This window comes from Calidris pugnax, unplaced genomic scaffold (genome assembly GCF_001431845.1).
Source record: "Calidris pugnax isolate Ruff unplaced genomic scaffold, ASM143184v1 scaffold32, whole genome shotgun sequence".
Taxonomy (NCBI): Eukaryota; Metazoa; Chordata; class Aves; order Charadriiformes; family Scolopacidae; genus Calidris; species Calidris pugnax.
In genome coordinates this window covers 7,759,042-7,780,686 of record NW_015090783.1, presented here as the reverse complement: position 1 = coordinate 7,780,686, position 21,645 = coordinate 7,759,042, and the positions used below count along the sequence as shown (strand labels likewise).

General features: G+C 48.0%; 2 protein-coding genes across 4 annotated transcripts in view; one reads left to right on the top strand and one right to left on the bottom strand.

Annotated features, from left to right (window-relative positions):
- LRRC75B (leucine rich repeat containing 75B) overlaps positions 1-593 on the bottom strand; it is a 22,059-nt gene extending 21,466 nt beyond the window's left edge. Inside the window, exon 1 of the mRNA XM_014961457.1 lies at positions 113-593. Within this exon, the coding sequence (XP_014816943.1) occupies positions 113-370 (258 nt within the window). The 5' untranslated portion in view covers positions 371-593. The remainder of the gene's footprint in view (positions 1-112) is intronic.
- An 8,193-nt stretch (positions 594-8,786) lies between these two features.
- The window catches only part of GGT1 (gamma-glutamyltransferase 1), a 37,110-nt gene continuing 24,251 nt past the window's right edge, over positions 8,787-21,645 (top strand). The window contains exons 1-2 of one of the 3 annotated variants that reach the window (XM_014961366.1): positions 8,787-8,929; positions 9,094-9,209. The gene's annotated coding sequence lies outside the window, so the exon portion shown is untranslated. Of the gene's footprint in view, positions 8,930-9,093; positions 9,210-17,685; positions 17,813-21,645 lie in introns of those variants that run through there. The other 2 variants (XM_014961358.1, XM_014961373.1) reach the window with 2 other exon arrangements.

The following is a 21,645-nucleotide window of genomic DNA, read 5'->3' as shown; positions in this document are numbered from 1 at the left end:
TCGGGGGGGGGGGGGGGGGGGGGGGGCTGCGGACCCCGGCACCGCCCGCGCCGCGCACAGCCCTTTGTCCTGCCCGCACCGCCCCGGGGCCCCGCTCGCCCGCGGCATTTACCTTCCTGAGCAGCCTGAGGATGTGCACGGCGTGCTCCCGCTTGTGCTCCCGGATGGTGGCCTGGATCTCCCGCAGCCACCCCACCCGCCGCACGTAGGGCGCCGGAGAAGCTTTCCGCAGCACCCCGGGCAGCTTCTGCGGGTGGAGGAGCAGGGAGGAGAGATGGAAGTCCCCCCGGCCGCCCTCCAGCTTGCCGGTGCCGGGTTCCTCCGTGCTCTCCTCCTCCAGGCTGCTCTGCCGGCTCAGCCGGGAGCCCATGGCCGCGATGCCTCCGGACCGGGCGAGCACCGGGCTCTGGGCCGGGGGAGGTGCCGGGAAAGGCGGGGGGTCCGGGCTGCCCCGCCCGGCCGGCCCCGCCCCGGCTCCCCGTGCTCCCCGGCTGGTGGTTCCCGGCTGCTCCCGGAGGAGCGAAGCCCCAGGGGTATTTTATTTGCTCGGGTCCCTGCCCCAGCACCCGCCTCCCCAGCGGCTGGGCAGCCCCCGCTGCCTCTTCTGCCGGAGGCGCCTCCTCCTCCTGGTTTGTTCTGCCGGGAGATGCTCAGTGGAGAAGACAAAGAGGAGCGGATGCTGCCGGGACCACTCCTTGCATCTAGGCATTTTGGGGAGCTTTATTTTCCCTGGGCAAACTCTTTGAACGCTGCAAAAGGTTGTTAGGATTAATAGTGGTTCAAAACACGCCATCTGGCAGGGACTGCTTCTGTGGGCTGTGTTTTCTATCAGTCTGCTGTTAGACCCAGAGGAGGTTTTTATACGAATCTAGAAAGTGGCAGCAATTTTGCCCACCACTCGTTGTCTGCAAACTGATAGTACGATGCTGGCACCGTTCCTTACCTGCTGTGGGTAGAAGTGTTTTTCCTCGTATGCATCCCTCCCTCCCTCCCCCATCAGTGCACAGCAAGTTTGGCACATGGTTTTCCTCAGACAGAATCACTGCCATCCAGCAGGACCGTAAAAACGAAGCCTGGATCCTGTTTCCAGCCACTGAGATTTTGCAGGCAGCTGAGTCATTCTCCCAGTATAACCAGTGGCTCAGTCTGATGTTCTGCTTTCTGGAGCTGAAGCCATGGGCTCACTTCTGTTCAGGACTATTACCACACTAAGCCCAGGTGCCCATGATGGACCACAAGTCTTGCACAAAGAGCAGGAGAGTAACAATAGCTGGTAGCTGTAATGTGAGGGCACAGAGCTAGAGGAACAGTCTGGGGTTCCCACTGCTTTGTGTATCCATTAGACAAGTATCATCTGATGGATCTGTACAAGAATCTGTTCTTGTGGCCGTTGAGTCCTCACTTTGGGGGAGTGGGGATGGCTGTGGCTCTTTGCTGTACAGAACCAGCAAGGTTCCTTTTTCTTCTCAGTGTTCCTCAGAATTGTGAGTTGGGATGGAGGTGTGGGTGCTCTGTATCATTGCAACCTCTTTCAAATACTCTATGGGTGACCCAAGTCTGGCTTGAAGAGATGGAGACAAAACGGGGCTGGACACTAAAGCAGTCTGGCCAATGCATCAGTTTTTTCACAGTGTTTACATAGGTCTCTAACCACGATGGGCCAAATTCTGGCAGCCCTTCTCAGAGTTCTGCTCAAAGTTTCATCAGACAAAAGCCCTGACTGTCCATCTCCCTGTTATTCCCCTCCCTGCTCTAGCTAAGCAGCTGCGAGAGAGAAATTAACATCAACAGATCCTGAGATATTGCTGAGCCTGACTCAGGCTAATCCCATTTGGAGGGAGCAGATGCTGAGTAAGGACTTCAGGATCTGGTCGGAGAGCTTTGAGAGAGGCTGGGTCAAGAAACAACTCACTTATATGGGGTGCAGAGTTATGGCTGCAGGAGCGTCAGTGGGAGCAAAGGGAAGGACAAAAACTGCCTGGCTGAGAGCGATGGGTAAAGGTGTCAGTGGAGTGTTGCATGGTGGCCTTTCCCTGCCATCTGGCAACTGGACAGGCTGCTTCAGATCTGTGCTTCTGCCTGCTCTGTTCTGTGAGCACTGCTGAAAGGAGGAGTAGCAATCGTGGGGCTTGTAACCACAGGATCAGTTTAATAGCAGAATGGCTTTGTATGGCTGCATTGTCTCTCGCCTTATCTCTGAGAGTCAGGAGAAGAAAACATAATCTGCAGTTTACACTGAGGCGGGGATGAGGCAGTGTGCATTGTTCCGAGGCGGTGGGAGAAGCAGGGCGAGCAAGTGGCTCAGAGGATGGCACTGTTACCAGGATACCTTCTTCTCTGTATGTGACTTGAAAGTATCCCACCACAGATCAAATCCTCTTAACAAACAAACATTTGCGGGAGCAGTTCAGCTGTCTCTTGTCTGTGTGCTTTAAAACTGGAAACACTACAATAGCGTGAATAATAGGAGCTAATGAGAAACACACCGATGCTCAGCTTGGTTTTACCGAAGGAGAATGGCTGGCTGGCAGCTCTTTGTAGACTAAGAGATAATCCCTCCCTATCAATGTGTGCACTTTCAAAGGGCGCATGACAGCCAGTGGGTGTATTTCTATAGCTAAGATGGTCAAGGTTTGCTGCATGTAGGGGGAGGAGGCAGATGACTACTTGGGAAGAGTAGACTGTCAGAGACTGCGACCTCTGGTCCTATGCAGCCCTAGGAGAGACTGAGCCAGTAGGTGAGGATGCAAGTCCTGAGGGATACCAGTCAACAGGAGTGTCCCACCTTCCCCTTCCTCTTTGCTGTGGTGACAAGGGCACCTGAAAACTATAGAGGGAGACAGATCAGTTCATGGGTTTGTTGGGTTGGACAGAGTGGGGACTGCAGGGTCTTTCACAGTGTGGTTTTGAGGCTTGGAAAGAGGATTCCTCCACCCCATCCCAGTGGATATATTAGCACCTCTCAGAAGGATATTAACTTGCTTCTCATCTAAAACAGGTGTATATGGTGCTGCCAACCACAGCTAGCTGAGTGCAGCATGGCTGAGTTAGAGTTTTACCAAAAATTTCTCCTAAGATGAGAAATGGGACAAATAGAAAGAAAACAGAGATCCTCTCTAGATTCACTCAAATTCTGTACTGTAAGCACATCCCTTTGTTGTTATCCCAGTGTCCAGTAACAGTAATGTTTCCAGCTCCTGGCCTTTCAGACAAGAAAGGAGAGCTCAGGTCAGTGCCAGGAACAGAAGAGCAACTGTACTGGATGAGACCACAGGTCTCTTTCCCCAGGATCCTGAATTAGCAGTGGTTATAGAGGATGCCTAGCAAGGAGCATAAGAACAGGGAGGTGCAGGTTGGTGTGTTCTTGATACCCTCCTCACCATCAGGCATCTGTAGTTTGGGAGTCTCCTGAGGTGGGGATCTCTGCATTTTATAGTCTTTTACAGGTGTTTCCTAAGCCCTTTTTGAGCCGGAGCAAATTTTGTGCATCTACATCATCTTACGGCAGTGAGTTTCACTGTTCAGCTGTGTGTTGTGTGAATGAATATTTACTTTGTTCTGAATCTGTCACTTACTGTTTTCTTTTGATGCTTTGTAGCTTAAATATTGGAAGAGGCAGCAGGCAGTCATTACCTATTCATTTTCTCTAAACCAGTCTTGAATGATAGACCTCTGCTATGTCCTCTCTCAGATTTCTGTTTCCCAGGGTGAAAAGTCTTGGGCTTGTGGCCATTTCAGGCCTTACATCATCCTTAACTCGCTCCCTGCCCCTCCTCTAGTCCTGCTGTGGACTCTAGCCAACTGCACAACAGCCATGGGAATGCAGATACACCCTGGAGCTACCTGATAGCACAGTGAGGTTTGCAGTTTTACCCTCTTTGTCTCCTAACACTCACTTTGCTTTTTTGACTGCTTCTGACCCTTGAGTTGATGCTTTCATTGAACACTCCTGGCTTGCTCTTGCACAGCATACTTAGCCCCCTGTGACTGGGTTTGCCCATCAGTAGACTGGGGAAAGGGTAGTAATTGCTCACCCCTTATGCATTCACATTGGCAACCATGGTCAGAGGTGGCCAAGGCCTCTTATTTTGGTATCATCTCTTCCCTACAGGGCCTGTGGCATACGTAGTGCTAGGCTGGCATATTGGGCTCATGTGCTGTGGTTGCAAAGGTTGTGGCTTCTTCCTTGACGTAACTGCAGGTGTGCCTTGGGTTTGCACTTCATAATGTGCCTCTGCCCTGTTTGGGCAGCACTCAGAGCCATAGCACTCCCTGCGAGACTGCAGAGCTGGATCACTGCAACCAGAGCTTGTGCCACAGCCCTTGTCCTTTAAATACCCCGTGGTGGTCAAGCTGTGACTGCAATTCCAATTGCCCCTGCCTGGGAGGAACCAGACACACGCACGCTCACTGAGGCTGTTCTGATCTGTATGCTGCTCAAGCTGGATACAAATGACAATCCTAATTTTGTTTGCCTTGTATATGATGAAGGTTACGTTTTTGACTGTTGTTGCTGGGCTGGAAATGTAATTGATTAATGTAGCATTTAAGAAGGGAGAGAGGATTAAGGTGATGGTGAGGCTGTGCTGCCAGACACTGCATTGACTGCCTCACACTTTCACAGCTTCAGCTTTTGTTTGCCTGCAAACCAGTTTGTCTGAGCTCCCAAGTTTTTATTTCTTGTGGCTCTGAGCTTGTTGGCAGATCCCTCAAAGCCAAGCCTCCTGCAGGGAAGGGAGCTGTAGCCCTGGAGAGATCTGTGCAAAGAGCTAATCCAGGCTCCAGGTTTAATTCGGTTATATCTCAGGGCAAAAGCACTTGCTGTTTGGCTGTGATCTGTCCAAGGGAAATGTATGTGGGGAACTCCATAGCCCAAACATCTGTAAACTCTTGTAAACAAAGCAGCACAGACCTGGAGAAGGTCCACCTGTCCGTGACAGTGCAGTTTCAGGAAGAAAGCCCCTTAATGGTTGTGCAGAATACATGGAGGTGGGGAGATAAAAGGTGAACACGGAATGAGTTGGACTGTGGTCTTTAGGAGTTCCTGCAGCATCAGTGCTGGCAGTAGCAACTGCACGCAGGCAGGCACTGCTGAGACTCTGCACTTGATGGACAAAAGGCAGCAATGTGCCATGTAATATTAATTAGGTCTTAAGCCATTTGCTTCTTGCAGCTGAGGCTCTCTTTGCAGCCCATGAGGCCCCTTGGTGGTGTTCTGGGTCCGAGGTATGCATCTGTACAGTGATGGGTTTTAGAAACAACAGAGTTCTGCTGAGTAATTACGGACACTGGTCTGCTCGTTATTGTGAAAATTAATCAAGTTCTAGCAGGGCCCATAAAAGCAGATTTGTTGGACTGTATATGGCCTGTATATTGCCTGCATAGAGAATCGTAACAACTCGTGATCTTGTGGTCAGAGTTAAATTGGATAACATCGCTGCAAGCACAGGGAAGGTCACCAGTCCTCTCCAGTGATGCGTGGCATTATCTTGACTTCTTAGCACTGGAGAATTCTGAGCTTCCACTACTTTCATGATGAATTAATTAGGCATCTGAGGTACATGGAGGATTTCTGCACCCATTTCATTTAGATTAATTTTATCTTGATTAAGTTAAGCCAGACTGTAAAGCTGGATACTGTGAGGTTTAGACACACAGTCTTGCACTGAATTGCCGCAGCAGCTGTAGCGCCTGGCAGAAAGGCAGTGTCACCAGAGATACTCCTCATGGCTCTGGCAGCATTGGGGCCAGCCAGGCTCTGCACAAAGGCCTTACCTTTCCTGTCCTGTCCCACTCAGGAAGCGTATCACACACCGCCAGTGTGGGGTATCTCTTCCAGGCTGTGTGGGCTTTCAGAGGGAGGTGGTAGGAAGCCCTGACTCTTCCAACGGTCTGCCCCAGGCTTGCACTTCCATGCTCGCTCTTTCCATCTTCTCCGCTTCCCCATTGCTGCCTGGTCCTGTAGGTGCTTTCCAGCACCTCTTCTGTCCTCCCAGCGGCTTGCATTCCCCTGGCAGACCCACAAGAAGCCCTACAGAAAGGGAAGGGAGAGTCACTGGTACCAGCAGGAGGCCTTTCAAGGCAACAGCACAAGGTCCCCTTTCTAACACCTTGTGCTTTTGATCAGCCTGTAAAGGGAGGCAGTAAAGTAAAAAAACAAAAACACAACAGCGGAGCAAGTGCAGTTAATGAAGCAAATGCTGGGAAGTGGCACCTCCAGGGGCTGTTCAGCCACCTGCCTTTGGGGCATCGTGGTGGCTGCTGATGCTTTCACAAGGCTGATGGAAGATGTAGAAGGCGGCCCTGGGATCTCTCCAGGCATTACCATACATTAGACCATTTGAGAGGCTGATCTAAGACAGGAGAAACAGTGGAGGAAAGCCCTACAAGGACTTAAAATGTTCCTTGCCATGGGGCTCTCACATTTCCAGCCTTTAAGAGGCAGAAACATCTGATCTTATAATATGTCCCTCTGGGATCCCTTTTTTTGTGTCTCAAAAAACTATTTCTAAAGAATTTTTAGAAAACCTGGCTTAGAAGGGACCTCCACAGTTTAAGACTATGGGCTGGAGTTACAGTTTCGTAAAAGAATTAAACCACCTTAAGCCCATACAGGAGAGGCAGAAGGTGGCGCCTGGTGCTGCTAAGCTTCTTTTGGAGTTTGAAACCACTAAATGCATGGATTATATAGGCTCTAAGCATCTTAGCAGCAGTGCTAAACTGCCGAGAGCAACCACAGGTCTCCAGGGGCTGGGAGGCCAGACAGCCAAACTGTGGAGTCTGATCTGAGCAGGCACAGTGTATGGAAATGCTGGCGGCTGTTTTGAGTGGTGTCTGCATGGGAAGCTCAATGCTGTCACCATCACTGGCTCTGGCAGAGTGAAGGAAGTCCAGCCGTCGGGATGACACATAAGATATCCGCCTGCTGAGGAGGATGACACCACTGACTAAAACTTTCATGTTCCCCACAGACGTTAGCACTTCTAAAAACACTTTTGAAGACTTGTTTACAGTTCATGATAGGCCTGGAAAACTGACCAGCTGTTTTATTTCTTTCCAGCTTGACTAGTTTTTCTCCATCTATATCCGAAGATAAGAAGACATCTCTCAGCCAAAAAAACCCAAGTACTTAGAGTTGTAGCAGAGTATAAGAAGCAGGGCTTGAGGTGGCAACTAGAGCATAAAAGCCATTTCTGAAGCACTTCCTCCTCTGCCCAGAAACCTTTCACAGCCAGGTTGTTACACGCCAGCCACCCAGCACTTAAGACTGAGATGGGCGATCAGAAGCAGGTGTCTAAGTCTGTTGGTGAAAGACCAGTGTGGAAGGAGCTTCTCTGTCTGTCTGTACTGCTCATCCAGCCTCTGGACACTGAACTGGAGCTGCCCTCTGGAGCTAGCATGAGTCCCCTCCAGCTTGTGCCAAGGTCACCAGTTTCTTCCAGAAGGCTGCAGCGTAGCTTGTCAACTGCTGCTCCCTTCAGCAGACAAGCTTTTCCTAGGAGTCTCATCTGTCATTAATACCTGGCACCACTGAGCTGCTCAGCACAAAGGCTCTTTTGGGCTTTGCCAGGTTCAGGTTTGGTTTGGATAACACCCATATGTGCCACTTCTGCCTTATGCACAAAGCTTGCTGCTCACCTCAGTGCCATCCTTGCATACGCTGTCCCTTGTGCAGTGTGATGGATGGAGCCTTTCCAGACAGGCTGTCAGAGCCTGTGATCTTCACCAGATGCATTAACTGTGTTAACCTTTGAAGTAAAGTGAATTTTTTATGTCAGAAAAGCAGAGGCCAACGTAAAACCTTCCACCTTCCCCTACTTTTTTTCTCACCATAAAAAATGCTTTGGCCTTTTCTGTGCTTACTACAGCAGTTTTGTGTGGCTTAGCCCATGTTTGCCTCATCGCGTCAGTCCCCACAGTTCACTTGTAAGGAATTTCATCCACGCCTTAAAGAAATTGAGGAAGATGAGGTTGGGAAGGCTCCAGGGCACAGGTCCTGCCTCAGTGATTGCAGGTAGCAGTGCTGAAAAAGAAGAAAATCAGAAGGAAAAGCAAGTTGCTTGAGAGGAGCTACATTGTGAAAGATGCTTTTAAGAGCAGTAACCAGGTGCCTCCCTCCTTTGTACCATCATCCAGCCAGGTAAAGGAGAGGTCCCGGGGTGCCATTCCCTAGACCTACCCTGAACCCTGAGGGATTGCTGACAGGGTGTCCAACCCTCAGCATCCCCTCCCTGCATTCCCTGGTGTCAGGTGGTATTTATTATTTATTAGTATTTATTATCCTGCAGGCTGATGCCCAACGTGCAGCCTCAGAGCAAAAAAGGACAGTTGATCCCAGGGAGGATTTCCCCCCTCTTTTTGATGCAGTTCAAGCTAAATATAGGGCTGCTCTGGGAACAAGGTGTTTGTGCGCCTGAGGCAGCGAGCCTGTGCTTCATGAGGAATAGCAGATCACGTCTAGGAGGCAGGGGCATGGTCGCAGGCCACAGCCCTTGCAGGGACATCCAGTTTGAGTGCAGCACAGGCAACTCTTTGGCTGGACGGGACAGGACATGATGCTGAGGGGACACAGCAGGGCAGTGCCAAGGGGGACACGCCATGGAGGGATGCACCCATGGGATGTTGCTGCTGGCAGCGCATCCCCCATGGCAGCTGCCTCCTTTGGACAGCTGGCAGACCCCCTTTTCCAAAACACCACAGATCGCAGGCTGGCTACCTTTTGAATTTCCTCCCATCTGTGCCATCTAGTGCCCAGTACAAGAACTGGGACTGACCCAGCCTCTCACCCACAGGAGAACAGCCCGGCTGCTCTGGAGAAGAGGCTCTCCCCTCCCTGGGCCAGGCGCCAAGCCCTGGGCCAGGCAGGGATGTGCTGGGAGGACCCCTGAGATGCCGCACTGCCTGCATGGGAAGTCCCACTTAGCTCCAGGTAGGATTGCAGCGCGCAGGTGTGTCTGTGGGACGGATGGAGCAGGGAGAGTGACTGTTCAGAGGTTGGAGGTGAGATGAGGCTGAGTGATATTTCGCTGCCGGAGGTTCCAGGTAGGGAGAGGAAGGCTTGAAGCTCTCAGGATCCCTGCCTTTGCTTTTCAGGCATTGTGTTCCCGTGGCATGCTCTGACACTGCACACGTGTTTTAAGGGATAAAAATACCGACCTCTGTCAGAACTGGAATTCTCCTATTTGGATAGATTTCAATGCTATTCCAGGGTGAGATACAGTTAACTTTACTTAAGTGAAGACCCTAGACTGTAAAACACTTTGTTTTTCAATATGCTATAGGTTGTTCGGCATAATCTTTGTGTTACACTGTTTCTTAGGTAAGTTCCTTGTACTAAGTTATTATTTTTTTCAAAAAGCTTCTATAGCTGTAGCTTGAATTGCCAACTTTGATTCTTAACTCTGCCTCTGTCCTCTTTATCCTTTTCAAAGGAATACTTTTCCTCTTTACAGACCCAGTTTCATTTATAAGCTCTAAATAAGAGGGAATGAATCAGGAGCTAACAAATTCTTGCTTCCTCCTTGCTGTATTTTTTTCACAAATCTTTATAAAAGATTTAATGGTGATGAAAAGTGCTGCTAACTCAAATCCATCAGTATGTATCTATCCTTCATATTGGTTTATCACAGCCCGGCAGTACATATTTCTCTATGTTGAATTTCATCTGTTCTTATTTGCCCTTTTCACAGATGTTTTCAAGTTTTTCCACAAGCTCTTTGAAATTTTCCTGATGTCCTTTGCTAGCTCTATGTTATCTTCTGCCATTTCGTTACTGGGACACAAGTAAATATATTGAACATGCTGCCTCTAGCATCCATAGGGCACCCCATTCAGCTTTTTCCTCATGAAGTTTTGATCATTTGTTCTTTGCTTGTAACTTATATTGGATTAAAAATAATTATCTGATATCTGCTTCCCAGAACTTCTTATTAGTGACTTCAGGGAATTAATAGTAAAATTGTTCAAGGAGCAGAAGAACATATTCTTGTTCTCGGGATCACGTCCAGGACTCTGTGAGCTCTGCTCCTCTTTGCTTTTGAGCTGGTCTGCTCTCGTGAAGCTCTGCAGATTTGCCTCTCCAAGATACATTGCACAAGCATGTCGTGCTCCTTGAGCTCTGCTCCTCTTTGCTTTTGAGCTGGTTTGCTCCTCGTGAAGCTCTGCAGATTTGCCTCTCTGGGATATATTGCACAAGCAAGTCATGCTCCTCCTGAAATGTAAATTTTCCTACTATTTTTTTTTCCTTGATACTTAAATAAGCCTGATTGCTTAGGAAGTCTCAGTAGCCTTTTCAAATGTGAAAAGGTAGACTTGCCCTTTAGCATCTGATAGGTAACTGGCTGTAGGGGTAGCTCAGTAGTTTTGGAACTGGCATGCTCAGAGCTCTCCTGGGGCTGCTATTGATCTTGGCATGTTATTGCTTTTGAAGGGACTGATCTTTGAAACCAGGGCTCCAGGAAGTCATTTAAGGGTGTGTTTGCATCCTGCTGAGCACTGAAACTATAAGGATTTCAGTGGGAAGGAAACTCATCTTGAAACAGATGCACTGTTTATCTACTTTCCCTAATTAGCGCTCCATCTTCCTGGAGGTGATATTCTCTAAAGCATCCCCTTGGCAGTGGGAGGCCAGTGCTGGTGTCAAGCCCCCACTTGCCCAAAGCTTAATTGGTCCCAGCTGTGCTCTGGAGAGCTGTATTTCTGAGGTGCCCGAGCTCGGGGCAGGCTGTGCTGCCAGCACGGCTGTTTGAACACCTGCAGTTTCTCTTCTGAGACCAAGCAGTGTGGAGGCAGGGTTGGTTCTCCAGCGAGCTCCCAGCTTCTCACAGGTCTGTAAGCTCCTTTATTGCTGTCTCTCAGTTCTTTGGGACTCAATCTCTAGGGCTTCACACCTTCCCTTGCATAGTTCACTCCCAGGTCTTTTGGTGTGCCACACTCTACATAGGCTTTAAAGTGTTTGTGTGAGCTGGGTACCAGCAAGACTCCTTTCTGTAGTTTGTCCCCAGAGCCCCTTAATTAACAGTGAAGCCCAAAATCTCTGTTTTATGTGCAAGGAAATGGAGGCTTTGACACGCAATGTGATTTATTGTAATCATTTAGCAGAGAAACAGGAGTAAACCCTCTTTCACGCCCCAAGCCTCAGTGTTGTAACCCCAAGGCCATGTGTTTCCCTTCACCCAACCCCTTGCCCGTGTAGCAGAGTCAATGTGGGTGCTTAGCTGTAACCTGGGGAGGTTTGGTCCAGGGGACTTGTTCCCTGTATTGAGGAGGTGCTTGGCCTTACATGCATCATCTTCCACCGTGTAGGCTTTAAAGTGTTTGTGTGAGCTGGGTACCAGCAAGACTCCTTTCTGTAGTTTGTCCCCAGAGCCCCTTAATTAACAGTGAAGCCCAAAATCTCTGTTTTATGTGCAAGGAAATGGAGGCTTTGACATGCAATGTGATTTATTGTAATTATTTAGCAGAGAAACAAAAGTAAACCCTCTTTCATGCCCCGAGCCTCAGTGTTGTAACCCCAAGGCCATGTGTTTCCCTTCACCCAACCCCTTGCCCGTGTAGCAGAGTCAATGTGGGTGCTTAGCTGTAACCTGGGGAGGTTTGGTCCAGGGGACTTGTTCCCCGTATAAGGCTTGGCCTTACATACATCATCTTCCACCGTGCGTGGCTATCACAGGGGGGGTCAAAGCCTGGCCAGGGCTGAGCTCATGGTGGTGGCTGAGCCTGGCTCTGGCCAGCCCATCTGGTTAGAGCGGTGCAGGGAAGGGGTTGTGTGACAGCTGGGCTCCCAGCTCCCCAAACATGTGTCCCAGCTTTAATTACAGTGACACTGCTGCCTGGGTGTAATTAGCAGTTGAGAAACTCTGAGTGTGATTTTAATAAGCTGAGAGTAATGCAATTTGTCTTTTCTGTAAGAGATGCTTTGCAAACAAAAACTGTAATTAAAAAGCATGCATGCAGGGCAAACGGCGACTGTGCAGTGGGTGCGTTAGTGCTGTATGTACAGCATGTCTGGCACATGGCCTGACCTGGCACTGGTCACTTTTCCCGTTGGGAAAGTCTTCATGATGGTGTTCCTGGGGGACCAATGTGTGAAAACTGGAGGATTTGGCTCAATTGTGGGTTTTACAAAAGGCTCTTCCCATTCTCTGCAGCTCTCCTTTGATATGGTTTTGTTCCTTGATAAGGATGTCTCCTGGGTGTTGTTCTCCCCACTGCTTTTCGTTCCTGTTGCCATTGTGTTTCTGTGCTCTCCCTCACAAGCCCAAATTAGCTTGAGGCTGGTGGGATCTCAGCAGCAGAGGGCAGAGAGGCAGCCAGGGTGGCGTGGGGGGAGGCAGGAAGCCCTTTCAAGAGCAGCCAGCGTTTCTGGTAGCCTCAGATCTGAAAAGCCGGACCGAGCCCTGGACTCTGCCTCTCTCCTTTGCTCCTTCCTGCTCTCTTAAAAAAAAATATCTTTTTTATCTAGTCTCTCATCTCTGCACAGGCCTGCTTTGCCTTGCTGGAGTTCAAAGTTGATTTCTGGCCATGGATGCTCTCATGGGGGAGCAGCCCCATTGTGTCTCTAAGGTCTGTTTCCCCCAAGTTCCCATTACACACCAGGGCTGACCTCACCTGCAAATTGTCCTTCTTCCCCAATGCTGTGAGGCAACTGTGCAGGGGACAAGAGGAGAAGCAGAGGCACAACTGTTACCAGAAAAGGGTTATACCATCTTCTCAGGCATCAGAGGGCCAGAGTTGGGGATGTGTGCTTGCCATCTGGGGGAGGGATAAGGGTGGGGATATTGCCCCAGCTTTTGGGAAGTCCCTTTGCCTCCATCTGCAGGGTAAGGTGAGGGACTTTCCCTTCGGAGGCCACTTGCCCCCCTGCAGATGTCCATCTGTGCCTGATGGCATGGGCTGCTGTGGCTTTTGTAATTTAAGGGATGCCTATGTTTGTGGTACCCCTCCTTCAGATTTGTGTGAGACACCCTGATCTTTGAGAGTGCAGAGCCAGAGAAATGCCTGTGATTTCCCATCCTTTGCCATTTCTCCCTGTTTGGGAGCAGCCAACAGGGGTCCCAGGTGGATGAGGAGGGGGTTAAAAGCAGTTTGCTCACTCCTATCCCTTTGTGCTGTGCAGTGCAGGTGTGACTGGCCTGCTGCCTGCTCTGCCAGCTAATTGCAGCCCTGGCACATTGGGGAAACAAACAACCCCAGAGATTGGGTTGAGAGGTGATAAAGGGACCTGCGATTCCCACCAGCAGTGGAAACAGCAGCAGGTGTGGGCTCGGTGGATGGGAAAAAATTCAGCCTCTGCCCCATCCCAAAATGGAGAGGCTGTGGAGCAAACACAGAGCAACCCACCCCTGCGGGATGGAGGGGGAGAGCAGGGAGGGCTGAGCTCTGATGGAGGTGGGGTTGCTGTGCAGTGCTGCATGTCCAGTCTCTGTGGCATGCAGACTCCTCCCGGAGTCATGGCAAGAGGGTCTTCCCAGGAGCCATGCTGGTAACAGCCTCTGCCTCCAGCCCAGCTGGCCCATTCACCAAGATAGGTTGTGAGTGCTTTGAGGCAGGTGCTTGTGATTATGATATCTCAAAAGCAATGGCCATCTCTGGTGCCCTTCACAGCACCAAAATAAACAAGCTTGAAGAAGGCTGGGCAGAGGGGCAGATAAAACAGACCCGAGTCTCCCATCTAGGGCTTTGGGATGTGTACTTGAGATGTGAATCTTGTTCTTCTGATAGCAGGTTGCCTCTCCCGGGGCAGGAGATGTATCAGTGTTTGAGCACTTATCCCTTCCAGAGTCCTATGTTATGCTCTGCCCTGAGGAGAAGGTGCTGTGAGGATCAAACCTGCCAGGTTTTTGCACTCAGATGCAGACACTCTTCAAGACCAGCTCCTGTCTCTGTGGTCTTCTTTTGTAGAAACTTTGTGACCACCATCCTGGGAAAGCACAAAATCAGCCAGTGGTTTCAATGCATACCCTTAGACTGGTGGAAGATGAACACACTTGAGTGCTTTGCTGAAGCATGGGCTGTGACAGGAGCCTGCCCCATTGTATGGTAGTGTCCATCCCACATGCGGGCTATGGCTTAAGGATGTTGTCACCAAGACTAAATCTGTATTGTGCATTTCCCTCTTAAGGTCAAAACTGTTGGGTTACAAATAGCCACACAGAGATGAATTGTATTACCCACATCTTAATTAGACTAACTGTGAGCCTGAAGGTATGACTAGGGGAGTACTTGGAGCTGCAGGGAGTGGCATCTTTAGAAAGGAAAATCCATTTATTTCCCAAGACTGTCATTCTGGGGAGAAAACAGAGAGTGGGAGGTGCTGAGAGCCAGTAGAATAAGCCAGATGTAAGTCCAGATTCTGTCCAGCACAGTATGTGACCTTTCCGTGTAGTGCTATACTAATTACCTGTGCTGCTGTTGAGCACCGTCCTCAGAGCCCCCAGCAGGGAAAAGGGTCCTGGTGTAAATCAGAGCTCCCCAGCCCATGAAACTCTTTTTTTTTTCTGTGGATGCAGGTAACTCAGGACTGAGTCTGGCTTACCAACACATGCTGAATTTTATGCTGAGAGTTTCATTTGTTGCTCCGAGATCAGTAGAGCTGATCCTGCAGCAGAAACTGCTGAGAAAGGGACAAGAAGTTGTGAGGGTTCCTGAGAAGCATGGCTCTCCTGGGGCAAAGTTTGGGTGGGGTGTACACACAGGTCTCTGTGGGGCTGAGCCTTGGGTCAGTGTTTGTTCGTGTCCAGGCATAACTTCTGAGCCTCACATCTCCGAGTTCCACTGATTCTTAGGCAGAATGGAAGAAAGATTTGTGGAAGTCTGTAGAGGGGACCTTGGCTCCTCCTTGGGAAAAGTCCTTGTTCCTCTGGTTTTAGGGCCGTCTTGCTTTGGTTACACTTTAACAGCAATTAGTCAGCCAACAACTGATTTCTATAATAATCAACAAGTTTTCCATTAAGTAGCAAATGCTTTGAACTTCTCCCCAGCTCCTCTGCTGCAACCTAATCTGCTGTCATTTTTCACAAGGAGACGGAGCTACCTTCATATTTTATTCATTTCCTGTTTACAGGGAGAGGGGGGAAACCAAAGCCATGAGACACAGTGAAAATAACAGCCCATGGAGCTCCAGGCACTGTGCAGGCAGATTGCTGTCAACCTCTGCATTTGTCACTTCCAACTGCATCTGGATTTACTGTATATATCGGACACGTGACAGGGAGGAGAGGTGATGTCTAGCAACATGCTGACAGGAATTTGAGGGGAAGATTCCTTATTCCAGCCTGGGCACTGACCTGCTCTGAAGCCCTGGGCCAAATTGTCTCTCTTGCCCAGTCTCTAAAGTGGGGATATGAATGCTTTCCTCATGTTGGCCTGGTGGTACCTTTTCTCACGTTTCTCACTTCCTGGTAGTAGCTTAAAAACGCTGTTAAGTAGAAAAAATTTTTGTGGTAACGATGATAAGAATTTGGCAGTCTGGACAGATTATGGAGTTTGGGCATCTTCCTGTAGGTGCGGTGAGTGCTGGAGATTGTTACTTGGTAGGCAGCTTTATGCAGTGTCCTCCGTGCCTCTCCCTCTCTTACCGTGAGCATTAGTGGAGGACAGGGGAAGGGACTCTTGATTATGACTCAGTTCTTCCTCTTTGTGCTTACAATTTGGTTAGAGCTCAGTCTGCCACCAACCTAGCATGTTTAGGCCATCTCCAAACTATTCTGTAAAAGACATGCTGCACCTTAAGCAAGTGAGGAACTTTCCTTGGGATGGACAGGGCCTGCTGCAATTGCGGTCGTACTGAAAAATGCCTGCCAGGGGTGCAGGTTTCTTCTTTGGTTAAGGATATCAAAACAATTCCGTGTTAATTGTTTCTGTTTTGATCCCAACAGCTTCAAAGCCAGGCCCCCTCAAAAGTGATAGAAGAAGAGGGAGTAGTTTACTGAGGTTGTGTTTATGTAATTTGCAGGGGAGGGCAAATGTAGTGACCAAATCTTATGTATGTAAGAGAAAGCTAGTTTGTCCTAGATCTGAAAAAAATCTCTTATGCAGCTTTCCTAGCAGTTAGAAGGGATTCTAACTCAGATATGTATCTGCTTTTGAGTCCCTTGATGCTATCAAAGCAGTCCCATTCCTTAGGGTAAATGAGATTCAGACCTTGATTTGATGTAGAGGAACACTTTTTACAGCATTTTAAATAGCTCCCTGGCACAGTGTTACATGAAGAGAACAAGGGAGATCTCTGGCTGAAAAACTACCTGGGAAGGCAAAAAAGTAAGATCATTCTCCAGTCCAGTTCACTATGCATTGCACAAGCAGCTCTGCTCTCCAGAGTCATTCCCACGTCTCCCTTCCCCACCCAATCCTAAGAACTAGCCATGGAGGTTCCTGTTGGTGCGGAATTTTGATTCTATGAGCTGGTGGTGTTTATTTGGCTGCTGTTGCATGATTCTGGTGCCGTTGCTGGTAGGTGATAGTAATTTTATGAACTCCATTTTGTGAAAGCCTGTACTGGCTCCAGTTTCCTCAGCTGAGAAGACACGCACACCTTCTGTTAGACTTGGCATCTCCTTCATACAGCTATTCCAGAGATACTTGATCAATAATATGTAAGCTCTGATTCAGTCAAACCTTGTCCTAGTGACATGGCTTTACATAGTCAAACAAGCCCTTCAGTTAAAGATCAACAAAACTGTCATGAAGGAAGTTGAAAATGAATTATTTTCCCTTTGGAGAGCAATGGTATATCCTTGAGAGATTTCCTCTCCATTTTGGAGAGCAATGGTATATCCTTGAGAGATTTCCTCTCCATTTTGGAGAGCAATGGTATATCCTTGAGAGATTTCCTCTCCATTTTGGAGAGCAATGGTATATCCTTGAGAGATTTCCTCTCCATTTTGGAGAGCAATGGTATATCCTTGAGAGATTTCCTCTCCATTTTGGAGAGCAATGGTATATCCTTGAGAGATTTCCTCTCCATTTTGGAGAGCAATGGTATATCCTTGAGAGATTTCCTCTCCATTTTGGAGAGCAATGGTATATCCTTGAGAGATTTCCTCTCCATTCACAGGCTTACAAGACTTCCTCTGATGGAGAAGGGCAGGATGTGCCTCTCAAGAGCTTCCCAGGTCAGTGTCCAGGACACCACCTTTTACGGGATGCATGTTCCTTCTCCACGGAGCTCCCAGCCCCTGTGGCCATGGAGCTGGGCAGTGCTCCAGCATCAACTAAATTTGAAGAGTGCAGGAATGGGATTTTCCCTAACAGAGTGGGTATGGGGGCAACAGTGCTCTAATGCAGAGGGTGTCCATGCTGTCAGGCCTTGTGCCACAGGCAAAACCAGCAACTGGCAGAGTACTGTTCGATGCATGAGGAAAAGGAAAGAAACAACTTTGCCAGCATGGATTCACTCTAGGGACTACCCAACATCAAAGTATTGTCTCCATTCAAGTTTGATCTTTCCTTGCTCTCCACCCTCTGTGCTGTTCCCTTTACCGTGAGAAAGTACGGCACGGAAAGTGTCTGTCCACTCTGTTCTCAGCTTGCCCTGTGAGCCAGCAATTCTTTAGGGACAGGGAGGGGAGAGGGTGGCATGCCTTTACTGCTCAAAGATAGGACTTCATTACATTACCCTCCCTTTCTGACCACTCCCATATATATAGTCTTGCTACCACGCAGCTCTGTGTGACCGATCTTGCTTTTGAAAGGCTTCTGGGAGCCCTTGAGGAACAAGGGGCAAGAGAGCAAGGCAGAAGTGCCTTCTTCTGGTGTCACTAGAAGGTGCTGGAAGCGAACTGCACCCAGGGAGAACAGAGCTTTTAAAGCAGTGAGTAAACAGCATGATTTTATCTTATCTCCATATTTTGGTTGGATTAGGGTGTGAAATAGAGGAGTTGTTTCTTTGCCTTTATTACGTACCTTCCCAGCTCTTTAATCATGCTTTATTAAAGTGTACCTTTGTTTCACAAGCCTTCAGGCTCATGTTTGAAGAGCTAGTGCTTCTCTTTTGTAGGGATTGCCAGGTCTTGATCTACTGTGTTGACTTTGGATTCTCAATTAAGGAAGGCCAGGTCACAGGCAGCAGGGTCTCTGTCCAGACAGTATGAACAGCTGGTGATTCACCCCTTAGGGGAGCTACTTAACGCTGTGGCTTGATAGGGTCAGCAGTATATGAACTGATATTTTCAAGAGTAATTGGGTTTTCTGACAGAGGCTGAGATCAGAGAAAGGAGCTGGGATTCTAGTGACCTGGGATCTCAGTTGGGTCACTGGGTAAGATACTTCACCTCTCCATGGCCCATCCAACCTCTTGAAGATACCCTATCTACCACTCACCTTGATGTTGGTCTTCACTCCTTATTGGGTTGAAAAGGTCTGTGGAAAGGTTGGCATATAGGGTCATAAGACTGAGTCACAATTTGACCCTGGTTTTGCATGTAGTATGAGTGGCATGGCATGCTCATAAAAGAAGTGCTGCTTTAGCAATCTGACAGAGGAAAAACTCTCAAAACTACCTGAGAGGTCAGAGGTATGCAAACACTGGAAGGAAAATTTCATGGGATCCTAAAGATGGGAAATTCTTACTGAAGTCAGTGTCCTGCTGGCATGTGTCCTCTTCAACAAAAGCTAGGTCTAAGGAGTGGGCTGAAACCCATAAGTTTTGCATACCTCTTCTTTCCACATCGTTCTGTGCTTCTAAGTAGTAACTTGGAAAATGCAGACCCTGTTGGGGTGGGAGGTCGAGCACTGGCAGGTTTCTTAGCTGGGGGCGAGGGGGATGGCCAGGAGACATGCAGAGCCAGGAAAACTGCAGGGACTATGGGATGATGCTGGGGTGTCTTCCAGAAACAGAGTGGAAGAGCAATGCTGTAGGACAGAACAGAGCTCCTGACAGAGAGCAGGGAGAGCTCTCAGCAGAGCGTGTCAGGGGATTAGTTGTGTATGGGGAAACTGGCATATAAAGCAGAACAAAAAAGTCCTGAAATAAATTAAGCAGGCCACATTTAATTCATTGTAAAGAAATTTCTGTTGCAAGGGACTATCAAGGACAACTGTATTTGTGTGAGAAGGAACAGATTCTGCCCAGGAAATTTAATATTTAGACACATACGTGACCAGAACAGCATCCAGGAGACTGGATGCTCATCGCCAGAACAAAAAGAATGGCTCTTTCCTACACATGCTTGGAAAACAAAAATCTGCTCCTGCTCTTGGCTATTTCTTATGCTATGGTATCTCCATCTCATGATGATTATTAAAGCTGAAGTCAACATTTCTGGTTACCTCTCTAGTGGAAGAGGTACAGCATCCTCCACTGAAAATCCACTCAGTCCCTATATAGCTGTTTTCTTTGTCCTGAAGCCCTTTAAATGTGTTGAAGGTGGGCTTTCCAGGACCAGGGCTCTTCTGTCTAATCCAAGGTCCTGGGCTGTATTGCCTGATCCAGGTGTCCACAACAAGCTGGACTCAGATCATGGCTACTCCAGGAGAGGCAAAGTTATTCAAACCAGCTCTGTGGCAATTAGCACAGTCTTGATTTAGCAAAAGCAGGTGAATTTAAGCAGATAGCTACACTTTTTTTTTTTTTTTCAATTGGACACTGAGCTCTTTTCCAAGTTCTGCTGAAGTCTGTGGAAACCTCTTCAGGGAATGCAGTCTCAAGTTCATTTATTACTTTGGAATCTATGTTGATTAATTGTTTTTTCCTGTCCACGTGCAGTCTATAAAATAAATAGTTATGGCAATAACATTAAATCAACCCTTCTGCAGAGCATCAAGAAAGTCCAAACTTCATCTGTGATGGGAGAGCGTCAATGTGCATGTGAAGGATAGGTCCAACTGCAGCAGTCAGGTTAAACTGCAGAAAGCTTCTAGCCTTGAGAGTAGGCATTGTTTATTTTTTGTCCCTTTGTTTCTCCTTTTCCTACTCTTTAGTCTTTTTTTGTCCTCCTATCTGCCTCTGTTTTTCTCTTCCACCAGTTCAGGTTTTCTTATTTCCCCCATGTTATTCCCTCTTATTTCCCCCATGTTATTCCCTCTTCTTTCCCCCTCTCTTCCTTCAGTCGCCCTCTCCCCTCCTTTATTCCAGGATGGTGAGGTTGAGGGAAGCCGGGTGGGACTGTGTTGCTGAGCAGACTGCTGGCCTCTCTGCAGGGAAAGGCAGGTCCATTAGCTGCAAGAACACAGGCCCTTTAGTGGTGTGGCAGAAAAGCTTTGCAAAGATGAAAAAGAAGGTGATAAAGCTGATAAAGAAATGGTACAGGTTGCTGTAGGTTTTCTAACTGTGGAGCTTGACATGAAATTTATGAGTAAAGACCGAGACTAGATAGCAGAAAGATAATAAATTGAAGAAACGTGATAAAAGAAGACAAACCTTGAACAGAGGACAGTCACCCTTTTCTGGAAGGGAGAAGCAGAAAGTTCACATTTATTGTCAGATAGGACTCAAAATGAGATAAAGTTTAATGAATCGCTACTGTTATTAAGCTGACTTTGGCATACTGAGTTATTACACAAAGTCATTTGAACAGAAAATAAGAAATAAGGGTTCACATCCTTTATTATCAAAATCAAGAAAGTGGTCTTACAAAGCAGAATACCAGCCGTAAGCTGTTGCTTTTTTCATGCATACGTCCTCTTTATCTGGCAGAACAAGATGGCACAAAATGTAAAAATAGCCTTTCAAGGTAAGCTCAGGAAATAGCTTTTTGCACTGACCCTTCTTATAACCTAAGCTATATAATCTATATATCACTATACCTGTCGTAATTAATTTGAGTATCTTATTCCGCTGTGTAATCATCATCTCCTTTAGACTTATCTGTCTTCTACATCTGGAATATCATTATGATTATAGTCCAGTTAGAAGAATCGGAACCCGTTGGTATCATAACAATTTTATTAATATGCCAGCGGCATGAATCCTTGATGTCAGAGAAGTAAACCTCAAAAACCTTTTCCCCTTTAAACACATCCCAGTGGTCTTTGTCAAAGGTAGAACGCTGTTCCTTCTGTGCAGCAATCAACACCTCTGAGCACCGAGGGGCCTCATCAGCTGTCACACCGAAACACTGTCCCAGTAACACTGCTTCAGGGGTAGAAAACATAACCAGAAAGGGTTAATAAGCCTCCCCGTTTTACAGTTATCTTTCATTGGCTTACCTTTGCCCCAGGGAGGGCGTGTGCACCTGTGGATGATTATGGGAAGCCAGACTTCATAAATTGAGAACATGTGGGTTTAGTGGGTTCCTCATCTTTGAGCAGGTGTGTTACAGTGGAAGCAACTCTCACTGGAGAGGAAGGAGGTGCTTTGGCTGTGAACAAACATCTGCTTATTTAGTTCCACCTGTGGATGATTATGGGAAGCCAGACTTCATAAATTGAGAACATGTGGGTTTAGTGGGTTCCTCATCTTTGAGCAGGTGTGTTACAGTGGAAGCAACTCTCACTGGAGAGGAAGGAGGTGCTTTGGCTGTGAACAAACATCTGCTTATTTAGTTCCAGCTCTGAAAGTCAACTGTTGAGTCCCTGCTCTTAGTCAATTTGACCTATCGCGCACTAGGCAACTTTTCCAGTTCCTAAAGCACCTTTTTGCCCCTACTCTCCCCTCGTGACTTGTTTTCCAGGGCTTTTTCAGCAGTGTTCTTTTTTTTTTTTTTT